This window comes from Pinus tabuliformis, chromosome X (genome assembly GCF_031772625.1).
Source record: "Pinus tabuliformis cultivar Carrire ecotype Pingquan chromosome X, CPIR1, whole genome shotgun sequence".
Classification (NCBI taxonomy): domain Eukaryota; kingdom Viridiplantae; phylum Streptophyta; class Pinopsida; order Pinales; family Pinaceae; genus Pinus; species Pinus tabuliformis.
Genome location: NC_142308.1, coordinates 639225383 through 639237582, shown reverse-complemented (window position 1 = coordinate 639237582; position 12200 = coordinate 639225383). Strand labels below are relative to the sequence as shown.

Sequence of the window (12200 nt, the reverse complement as noted above, 5' to 3'; positions counted from 1 at the left end):
TTGAAAATTCAATTGTTGAAAAGTGTTTCTTGCATGCATTGACTAGAGGTGATAAAATGATATAAAATATATCAAATATAGTCATGACGTGCATTGACTTTTGTGTGAGGAGTGAGGACTATCTAGCTTTTATAGATGCTCAACAATTCTCATTTTTTGCATGGATTATACATAGGGATAGAACAGGGAATGATAATTTTGTATTGGGAGAAACATAGAAAGCGCACTACTAAGCAGAGCACTACTCATTGAAGTTTTTTTGAAGCTTTTGTCTGGATTGTTGAATGTATTAGAACTAACTTCAAAAGATGGAGGAACCAAAATACCTTTCTGTAGCTGATTGCTTTTTACTATAAAGGAAATTTGAGTTTCATCAACATTGAGTTCAGTAGAGCTGTTCTGATACTTAGCAATGGATGTGTGGAAGGTTATATTCCTTTCTAATGATTGATTTGGTTTATTATTTGACATTTCCTCCATGTTATATTTGTCCTTTCCCATTGAAATATTTAACAAATCCCCATATCTATATTCTTCTTTATTTCTTGTTGAATAGGATCATCGTGAGTTTCTTCTATCTTTATTTTTGCAGTTAATGTGGACAACATTTTTTGACCTTCTGACAGGTGTTGGACACAAACATCACTTCTAGTGGCATCTTCAATGCCATAAAGTTCCTGACAATTTTCACGTGTTCTCACACTAATAGGAAGTCCAAAAAGAGCATCTGTTTTAGTTGATTGACCTTCATCATTATCCTCATTAGAATCTACTGAATCACCATAAGTAACTAGAAGAAGATCTAGAGCCGATATTTGAGACATTTCTGAAGCATTGAAGACATATAATGAATTTGGCATGCTTGCAACATTCAAAGTTGACGAGTTTGGGGATTCTTTCCAATTCTTTGGATTAGAATGCCAACAACCATTTTCTAAGAATTGTCTGTCCCTGGGCATTTTTCTATTTAGTCCATAATATATGTTCTAATTTTCTAAATATACAATGAAATATGAAACAAATAAGTAAGCCAAATCCCATTCAACCAATGTTCTAAAAAAGTGTGAGCATTGTGAGTCATCTGCCATGCTCCCATGTTTATGTTATTGAAGAAACATAGAATGACCAAGTGTTGAACCAATTGTTTCAGTTACTAGGCTTTGCTATCGAATGAAATTCCTGCAATTACAGTCTTTTGACACAGAGGTTTCCCTTCTGTAGGGACCTTATCAAAGGCACTCTCCTTGGATGTGACATGCTTGAGATTAAAACCTTGAATTGAGTCAACTTCTACCTTGCTTAACATGACAAAGCTTTCCACCCCGAAAGCTATAATATTTTTGTCCCTTTTCTTCACCAAGTGTCTGCCTGTTGTGAACATAACCTCTACATGCAGATTGCTCTCTGTAGTTTGGTTAACAAAAAACAATTTTCTACTTAGACGAGGAATGTAAAAAAGTGTTTTTGAAAATAAACTTTGCGAGTTAGATGTAGTGTTAAAGACCACAACAAATGTTGAAGCAGTTTGCAGTGGTAATTAAATATTTCTTGCTTGCGTTAATAGAGAACGATTTTCATGGTTGCATTTTTAAAGAACATATCATTACCTTAGTGTTAATGCATTTAAAAGATTGTATTACAATTCTGTGAAATTTCCTTTATGTTTTCTCCTTTTTTTTCACGTTTCAATTTCGAGTTTTTAAAGTTGAAATGAGCTTCAGCCTACAATGTTATGTATTTAAGACCTTTATCTTTGAAAAAGATTTTTCTAAATTAACTACATATAACTTTGACCTCATACACAACCAACCTTTAAACCTCCTTAATGATTTTGGTTTTGACAAAAGTTTCCATAGATTAAACTTTAGCATGTATAATATTACAACACTTCCACAAGGGTAACATTATTTATCATCTTCATAATAAAGTCACCACCTTAAGTTTTATTGTTTTCTTATCATACATAGAGAATACATTGCTAAAGAATAATGACTTAAACGCTAAAGTTTTTCATGTTCCATACGCCTATGGATGAGCATCATAAAAATGGTTCTAGCCCCAAAGAGATTTGTGGCACTTTATTCAAGATATTATTAGCTTATTTTGCGACAAAATCGTGATCAAAATTACCTTACAATAGTATAAAATACCTCTTTAATAGATTGCTAACATTTGTTATCTATAATTTTCACAACAAAATTTGTGAGCATTCAAGTTGTTTGTAAATTTCAGATATCAGCAAGAATAAGCAAGAGTTGAAGCTTTGGTAAATCTCCAGACTTCCAAAGCTGAAGCTCCAACCAAAAATCTTAAGGTATGGGGAGTATGCCTATAAATATTTCTATAATTCTGGTTGTTTACAACATTTAGAAAAAGTGAATAGATATATTGATATTTAGGTCATTGATGTAATGCACACACTACATGGATAATAGATTTCATCAATTTATACCTTACCGCGTTTCCTTTGCAAGATCTGGTGCAAATGCTAATTAGACGGTAAGGAATTTCCCTCTGAGAACAACTCCCATTTGGTAATTGGTGGATTTTCTATTCACTGTGAGATGGGTTGTTAGATGATTGAAATTTTATCCACCGTTTCATCTCACCATTGTCTGGTTTGTTAGATGATTGAAATGTTATCCATTGTTTGATCTCACCATTGTGCCCCCACTGGCTCCTATTTTATTCGGTTTCCCAATTTATTTAGTTTCAATATTATTCAGTTTCCATAAATTTTTCATGGGTCTCTAAAGAAATTCCATTTGTTGAAGGCCTTCAGACATCAAAGGGTTTTTGGGCATTGTAGGAAATCCTCCGCCGAGTTTGGTTCTCAGTTTCAATCAACTCTTATTCTATTCAGTTCAATATTATTCAGTTTCCATAAATCCATCGCAGGTCTCTGAAGAAATTTCATTTGTTGAAGGCTTGCAAACATCAAAGGCTTTTCGGGCATGGTAGGAAATCCTCCGCCAAGTTTGGTTCTCAGTTTCATACCCTAATGTGTAGCTACGATTTTCACATGTAAGAAAAGAAAAATGTTCGAAAGGAATTCTTCGAGCTGTTATAAATTCCCCTTCTTTGGTGGACGAGGATTTCTAGAATATACTTTTTTCTTTCCCTAATGTGTAGCTACGATTTTCACATATAAGAAAAGAAAAATGTTCAAAAGGAATTCTTCGAGCTATTATAGATTCCCCTTCTTTGGTGGACAGGAATTTCTAGAATATATTTTTTTCTTTGTTTTTATTTTGTAGGGTTCATGATTGTTGAGCGGCAAGGGTTCCTCCTCTTCAGGTGAGACTTATACCCTTTTATTAATTTTTTTTCTTTTTTCTTTTTCTTCCTCTTCAGGTGAGACTTATACCCTTTTATTAATTTTTTTTAATTTTTTTTTTTTTTCAGTCTGTAGCCTAAGTGAGCCTCTTGTATGAGCCCTAATCAATGTTTTCTTCTCTTTTGTTATCTGTCACAGGTGAAATGGAAAATTTATTTTGGGTTTTGATGAGCATCTTCACATCTTGGATTAACGACCTCCAAACACTGAGATGCGCCTTGCGTCTTTTAATTTCATGTGGCACAGTCATTCTCAGGGAATTCTTCCCTCTCTACATATTTCCTAGCTAATTTCTAAGTGATTCATCGTCATAGAAGGGTCTTCCTGGAGTATTCTCCATTCCTCGTTCGATTCTCGGTTTGATAGCCTAAGGTGTAGCAGAGGTTTTCACCAATAAGAAAAGAGAAAGGGTCAATCAGAATTTTTCCATTTTGGATATAGTTTTTAGGTGGATTTCATCCCCCATTATTGCCGTATCTATGGTTTCATTGAGGTGCCTAGACCCACAATTCCAAGTAAACTCCCACACCTTATCCAAATCAATACTTATCTAATTTATGTGCTATGTGTAGGTTTTTCCCTTAAATTTCTGGTTTGGGTGCTGATGTAGGTTAGCATTCCGGGACGTTTTTCATCCTCAATACGGTGAAAAACCTCTTAATCGTTGAACAATTAGAATATTGTAGATTCTTTTCTCTTGCAAGAACAATGAAATTTGGAAGGGGCTTAAAGATGGTGTGAATTTAACTAGAGTAATATATCCACTCAAACTATTTTCTTACTTAACATTGATCTGTAGATTTTATAGTGAATAGGTTTCTTTCTTTCTTTCGTAATTTCTTGCAATAATGAAAAATTAACTGGACCTCAATGATTTCTCACATCGAATTTATAGGAAACTCTTCTCACCCGCAACGAAGATTCCTGATTTACCTACATTTATCCCAATCCTCGTCTTTGTTGGGAATTTCTGATAATTCCAAACAAAACTGAACAAAATAGAACAATACTTTGTTTTAACACAACGCAAATAGAAAAAAATCGCTTTGCTCAAACTGGTGTTTCAGCAACGCAGTTTCGTTAGTTGTTGTTTGCAGTGTTTCAGCAACGGTGTTTCAACAATGCTGAAACTTGTGTACCAACAACACTTTCTTTTGACGTCAAGACTATTTTCTGCTTACGGTGTAAGAGCAACACTCTGTTTTGACGTCAACACTATTTTCTGCTTACGGTGTAACAACAATACTCACAAAAACTTGTACTCATTAACAATAAACTAACTGTTACGAAAACATCTTCCTCACATAGAGGGATTTTCACAATTGCTATTACAAAACATCTTCCTCTTAACAGAGGGATTCACCAATTTATGCTGAAGAGCATCTTCCTCTTAACAGAGGGATTCACCAATGACTATGCTCAAAAACATCTTCTTCTTGACAGAGGGATTCACCAAGGAACGCTTCGGTTCCACACAAATAGCATCATCCTTCTAACAGAGGGATTCTCCAACATGCCTTCTTCAGAGGCACTCCAATCTGTATCTTACATTCATTTAGCACATACGCCCTGCAACGTATTGCCTTTTGTTTTCTCAACAGAACAATTGCAAATATTTCATGTTGTTGTGTTTTCTACCCTCTCTCACAGCAAACAATCACAAAACAAATTATATTCAAATTTGCACTGCTGTGTGGTTCACTATTCTGGAAGCATTTTTCTTCACGCTGCTGCGTGCTCTCCTCTGCTCTCTATATCATCTACACTGCTGTGTCTTCACATATATAGTGCAATAGGGGTCATAACACTCCATGAACTGCTTCAACTCTTTGAATAATGAACGAAATCTCATCTTTCTTACATTATGCTATGCTTCTTGAGTGGGTTGTGTGGAAACCCATAGCTCATAAATGCTGCGGCCGGCTCGAGTCAGGTTCTTTTCACTTTCGGCCATTCTGCTCTTTAATGAGGTTGTTTAGAAGTAATGGCATAGCGGTGGATGTGATCTTCCTCCTTCGGGAATACAAAAACAATTAAAGGGTAAAAAGACGGTAATGCGGTGGCTTAAAAGAACGGGAATAAATGTGGGGCGTCCGATAAGGAAAAATAAGTAAAGTCGCTGCTGGGTGTTATGGGTGCCATTTGAGAAATACCACCGTCTCTTGAAAAGCGGTGAGGGGAAGTGTGGCTGGTTTTCTGGAAACAGTAAGCAGCACTTGAAATTACCATTTCAAGAGTCTTTGCTAAGTGAAAAGAATTGAAATTACTGGAAACTCTTCTCACCCGCAACAAATATTCCCGATTTACCTACCTTGATCCGAGTCTCGGTCTTTGCTTCTGGAAAAGAATCTTGTAGGAGGTGACCTACTAATTCTGACTGATAGAAGGTCAACAATATTAAATGGCCATTAACTAACTGCAAATCAATTTGAATACAAAGTCTTGACTAACAGCAAAGCAATATGTATTAGCAAAGCTTTATTGCCGGAGGTAGATATGCTTATTGAAACCGGTAGATTCAATCCAAGTTCCAAAAGTGAAAAAAACACCGCTACATCTAGATTCAATCGCAGTCCCAAAAATTTTAAAAACACCCTTACATCATACGGCTATTCAGAATGATACTCTGAATAAACGTAAGTCTATGCCCCCAAGCCTGGGTAAACCTCCCCGCTACCTCACACACAGAATTTGATGTAGCGGCAAAAATAGTTCTTCCTTCACTGACAGAGATATATGAGAGGCCCTATTATATTTCATAGTTAGGTGGAGGATACATTAGTTAGGGTTTTGTGAGTTAGTTAGGTGGAGGATACATTAGTTAGGGTTTTGTGAGTTAGTTAGATAGTTAGCAAAAAAACAGACAATAGATCTAATAATTTAAAACATTTTAATTATTTAACATTCAATCCAATTACGCAAACAAGGATGCAGTAACAATTAGGAGAATTGTTTTCAAAAGAAAACACCTTACAACGTAACCAGACTATAACGTTACTCCGTCATAAGAAATGATTGTAACCAGGCAATAATGTTACCCCGCCATAAGAAATCAATTCATTCATGTGCCATGGGCAGACCATATGGCATTTAATTATTAATCCACTACAATATGCGAGTCCCAAGGTTAAAGCTTTAATGTTAGACAGAGTACAAACAAAATCACAACAGATTAACATTCGCATCGTTCAAATAATATCTATTCATTTTTCACATTGATTATGTTTGAAATTCGTTCGGTAATGTATTCAATACTAGACAAAGGGATATACGAATCTAAATATGACTCGTGAGATACAAATGTTGGATGTCGGATCTAACTAATGGTAAATCACTTGGTAAGTTTTGTGTTTAATTTATTTTGTTATATATATATATTTTGTTTACAGAGATGTATAATTTCATATATATTGTTTACCGATCTCTATAATTTCTTTGCTTTTGAATACTAGTCATAGATTTAACTCATGATATATATTATAATAAGGATAATAAATTATTTTTTAAAATTTTAAGTATCAAATTAATATATAAAATTGTCTTTGTTTATGAAAAAAAAATTATTTTATATAATCTATCCATAAAACCGTTTTGTTTATTGAAAAAAAAATTTTTGTATGATCTTTTTTAAAATCCAGAATTAAGATACATCTCTTTTGGTGATTAAAATATTTCAGTTGTTTGCAATATGGTAAAACACTTCTCAAGATCGAGAGTTAATATACATCTCGTTTGGTAATTAAAACATTTCAGTTGTTTGCAATTTAGTAAAACAGGGATATCATGATATGTAATTGACCACTGGGACGCGGACTACGCCGACATACGAACGATGGCCATGTTAGATTTTATATTTTTTTTTATTGTGGTATGGTTTATATGTTTTGCAAATATGAAATATTTTAATTATTATGTTATTTTAATGATTTTTAGATTTAAGTTGATGCATTATCCAAAAAGGGCCTAACTTTTCTCCAGACGTGGAAAATGCAAATTAAAATGGCAAACCACTGCTTTCAGATCCAGGACTCTTGTTTTCCTGGCATATAACTCTTTATCAATGGTTTTTTATGGTTTGTTTTTCTTATGCTGAATCTATACATCAGCACAATACACAGCGAAGGTATGAACATAAATTTCTCTGTTGTGATGGAAATTTTTTGTGTGTCATATATCTGATGATCATATGCTTTCTATATCCATCAAAATATTTTGTATAATACACAGGACTTCTATCATACAATTCTGCCAAACTTCTAGTTGTGGAGAAATCCGCACAACAGTATATGGAAAGTCATTTTGCTGATTTATGCAATATAAATATATAGCTTTTTTTCGTGTTAGAAAAAATGATTTTTAGATTTTGGAAAGTGAGATATATCATGAAACAAATATTTCAACTTTTATAAATATTTTTAACTATTTAATTTAATTTAAATAATTTAAATTATATAATTAAGATAATTAATTTTTTAAATATATAGTTTAAATATTAATTTTTAATAAAAAATAATAATTAATATATATATGTATGGCTTAAATGATGTATTTTGATGTTTATTTATTTTTACCGCAATGTATCTACAATATAAATTTACATAATAAAAGAAATTATTTAATAATTATATTATATTCAATACAAAAATATACAACTGGAAGGTTCATTCTGAATTTTGAACTTCTACGTTGGATTTTGCAAAATTCACCTGTTTGATGCTCAATGTTAATATCTCTTACGCTTTCACTTGTTCGGATAAGATTGATCGTCAAGATAACAGCCCAAAAAAAATCATTTGTTTTTGCGTTTCATAATTAATCAATCAAGACTCAAAGTCTGCACACAATCATGGTTTCAGCTATGGCCGTCGAGTGATGAAAAAAAAGGGCAAACAATTATGTTTTCCCACCGGTCAACTGGACCTCTAAAAAACAATGAAGTAAACAATTATGTTTGCCCACCGGTCAACTGGACTACCACGACATACGAACGATAGTTGATAAGGGTGACCAATCTGAGATGCTTCAGCCTTGACCATTACCCAATTACAGAGTCAACGAAAATAATGATCTCCACTTCAATGTTTGTGCAGCAGCTTTTTGAGATTGAAAGGTGTAATGAAGGATGTATTTCCATTCCAAATATTGCGAGAAACCATCCGGTACACTTTCTGAGTGGGATGGGTTCCATCTCAAAACACGTATTTCTCTGGACGTTTGCAAAGAAAAGCTTTGTATTCTTCACGCTCCTTCTTTGGAATCTACAACCCACAAGACAGCCGTGTTAAAAGGCCCCGCTCCACAGCACGCAGACGTCGTGTTTTTAAAACCTGCAACCCATTGCATTTAGTCAATTCACAAGCCAATCCACGCCTATAATGTTTTTGAAATTTGTACTTGCTATTGAAATATTACTTTATTTTACCGTGGGATTCGCCGTGTTGAATTAAGTTTAATACGAAATCATATGCGCTAACTAGCAGGATCGTTGCGCCGTCTAATTTTTTGTTCAGCTGATTTACGAGCAGCCTGAGACCATCATTAAATGCCACTGCCAGCTGATTTGCAGTTTCCACACATTCACCATTATATGCCTTCACTCCAGCGAGCCTTGAATTTGGAGTACATCCCAGAACAGGGCTGTTTATTACAATGAAGTTTCTTGCCCCCTCACTGTATAGCTTCTGCAACATCCACGAGGTAACCCCAAATTTAACGTAATGGAACAATAAGCCAATAAACCGGGGAAATACAAAATCATGAGAGCTTCATACGTACCAACAAGTGTTCGTTATATTTACTAAGCAACAGCTTAACGAAATCCTGGGCACTTGTAGAATTTTGGAAGGTTGTATTCGCTAAATAGTTGAGGCCAATATCATTGCCACCACTGGTAATGGTATACAAGGACTGGGATAGATATTCTTTTGCATAAGAAGCTCCTCCAAGTTTTTTCCCTAGACGCGAAGAATAATTGGCGAATTGGCGTATCTGGAGACTTAAAGGGATGATATTCTGCATTGCGAAAACACCACCAACGTTTAATTGCTTATTTTCAACATGTAAATTCATGTGTATCAATTAGAATGAACATGTATCTATTTTGGCACTCACCAAGTAATTCCCGGTAGAATCTAGTAATCCGCTTCCTCCAGATGCGAAATTGATACCGTGAGAGAAATCAGATCTTGGCCTCAGATATGGAGGTGGGAACGGCAACCCTAACTTACTAGCTGTGCATACATTTATATCAGAGGTATATTAATCATCTAATGATAGAATCAACCATATAAATATCACTAATTGAGATAATTAGGTATATAAGTAAGAGACAAAAATACCGATAAAATCAAATGCAGTTCGGCCATTAGTGAAACGACCAGTCGGCTGATGGAAGAAGGTCTCCCCGTAAGGCTGAAAATTAGCTTTGGAGGTTGTGTTGGCAATGAAATTGTTGGTACCAGCGTCTGCTAGAGAATCCCCAAAAATGAACATGGCCGGGACGTTATAGTGAATGGCAGTAGCGGAAGGAAAAGATAAAAACAATAGAAGGGTTGCGCTGGAGCAGGCAATAAATATTGGAAAGAACTCCATGATAAAGGAATATGAGTGCAGGGAAGTAAGGGAGGTGTGGATGGATGCAGATAAGTGAAAAGAAATGCATTTATAAAGATATGATACACGGGGATGAGGAGGCAGGCTTTCTGGAAGCCATGACATTGTCGTTCCCATGTTGCGTTCAGAACACGTATTTGGAAAAAGAATGAGCGGCGGATAAGGTGACAGCAAATCGCAAATACCGCGGATATTCGTGGTCGTGGATGGCTGCCTGCTCCACATTAAAATATATCAGTGTCAACTTCACTTCACATATTTTATGAGGAGGGCCTTTCTAAATATTTAGTTTTTTTCTTCATATATATATATATATGTTTTAGTTCATTTTTGCAGTGAGTACAATGACCCAGATTAATATAATCAATATCCAATAATCATAATCATAATAATCTTTGTGAACACAATAACCATAATTAATACATTATATTATAATTTATTTAAAATAATAACTAAATAATTTAATAATAATAATAATTTTTTAATTAAACAAATAATAACAATAATTTTATAACATAGTTAATAACAGTGAGCTTTTTAGTTTTAATAATAATTAATTAAATATTATTAATATTTATTTATTAATTATGAATTAATTAATTAATTAATTAATGAATATTATTAATATTAACAATATTATTGATGATGATGATGATAATGATTAACTTCTACTAAGACCAATGTGGTTTATCACACCTTAAGAAAATAGAGTCTAATTGACATTCTTCAAAATCTTGTTTTTGTGAGGAGGGAAAGAAGAGTTCCAAGATGGCTATAGTTGGGCTAGCTTAATAAGTCAAGAAGATTGGAGGCGTGACTGATGGTAGGGAATGGATGTGGACAAGAGTCGGCAGTGTAAAAAGAAGTGATTTTCATCTCCCACCTTCTACTTATCACAAATCTAACAAATTCTATCATCCGAGGGAGGCTTGGGAGTGGACCCGATCTCACTCTAGAGCTCATGAGAGTTAGTTCTAATCCTAGGTATGTTCATTTTTTTCTTAGTGCTAGTCAACATAGAGAGATAATTCTGGTTATCAAGGGTGAGGTTGATCACCTCCTTATAGGGCCTTAGCTTCTGTTTGCCCTCCAACTCCTTAGCATCCCACATGTTGTCCTTCATATATTAACAAAAATCATATTAATAATATTAACAATATTTATATTAATAAAATATTAATAATTAGTTAATTATTATTATTATTAATTTATTAATTATCAATAAATTAATTATTATTAATTAGTTAACTAATTAATTAATTATTTAATAAATTCTTCACATATATTCTTCGGTGAAAGAGTTCTGAGGCTTGGTGAAAGAATTAAAAACGTACTCTATATATTCTTCGCATGTATTCTTCGGTCTGTGGGCTGCGGTGGGCACAAGTGATCTGCAGTGAGGTTTGTTGATATCAGGTGCACACATTCCTTATCATTTTCTTTTTCTAATACATATTTGCTCATATAATTTCAAGTATGAATATTTCACCACAGTTACCAAAGATTAGCAAGGGCAGACCTAACAAAGTTACTCTACAAGGCCTTTATGAGTGTATAGTGTCTTTAGAGAACCTTAGAGAAGAAAGAGAAGCCAAGCTACAAAAAGAGTTAGAAGCCATGTTGGAAAATAAATTTGCATCTCTTGAAGACACGATCCAAAAACAAATAGAAAATAAAATAGAACTACTAGCGAATAAAATGGATGCAATGGAGACTAGATTGCACGTTATAGAAAAACAAAACCAAGATACTAACCAACCATCCCATCAAGGAGATGTTAATACTTTAGAGAATCTTAAAATGAAAGACATAATTAAAGAACTAGATGAAAAAGTTAATAGCCGCCTCATCCTAAATAATGTGGTAGATAAGTTATATATCAAACCAATTAAAGATGAAATGAAAAAATTAATAGAATTAGACCATGAACGTAACAAAAGGGCCTTGAACCTTATAATCTTTGGTTTAAAAGAGGAAGTAGATGAGGATATTTTAGCCTTAGCCGAGACAGAATTACATAATAGATTACAAATTGAAACAGTGTGTCTCACAGAAGCAACAAGGTTGGGGAAATTAACCGAGAATAAAGGAAGACTAATCCGGATAAAGGTGAGCTCCATTGATCATAAGTACGACATAGTTAGTAAAACCTCAAGTCTAAAAGGAACATGAATATTCATAAATGAAGATCTCATTCCAGAAGATCAAGCAGAATTGAGAAAGGAGGTTGAAAAGGTAAAAGAAGCTAGAA

At 34.0% G+C, this 12200-nt stretch overlaps 1 protein-coding gene across 1 annotated transcript; it reads right to left on the bottom strand.

Annotated features, from left to right (window-relative positions):
- Window positions 1-8121: 8121 nt before the first annotated feature.
- LOC149141611 (GDSL esterase/lipase At1g71250-like) lies at window positions 8122-9961 on the bottom strand. Its single transcript, XM_089449608.1, has 5 exons — window positions 9676-9961; window positions 9449-9567; window positions 9113-9349; window positions 8760-9018; window positions 8122-8664 (listed from the first exon to the last, which is right to left on the bottom strand). Exons 1-5 carry the CDS (start codon window positions 9926-9928, stop codon window positions 8576-8578), a joined length of 957 nt encoding a protein of 318 aa, XP_089305734.1. The 5' UTR covers window positions 9929-9961; the 3' UTR covers window positions 8122-8575.
- Window positions 9962-12200: the final 2239 nt, after the last annotated feature.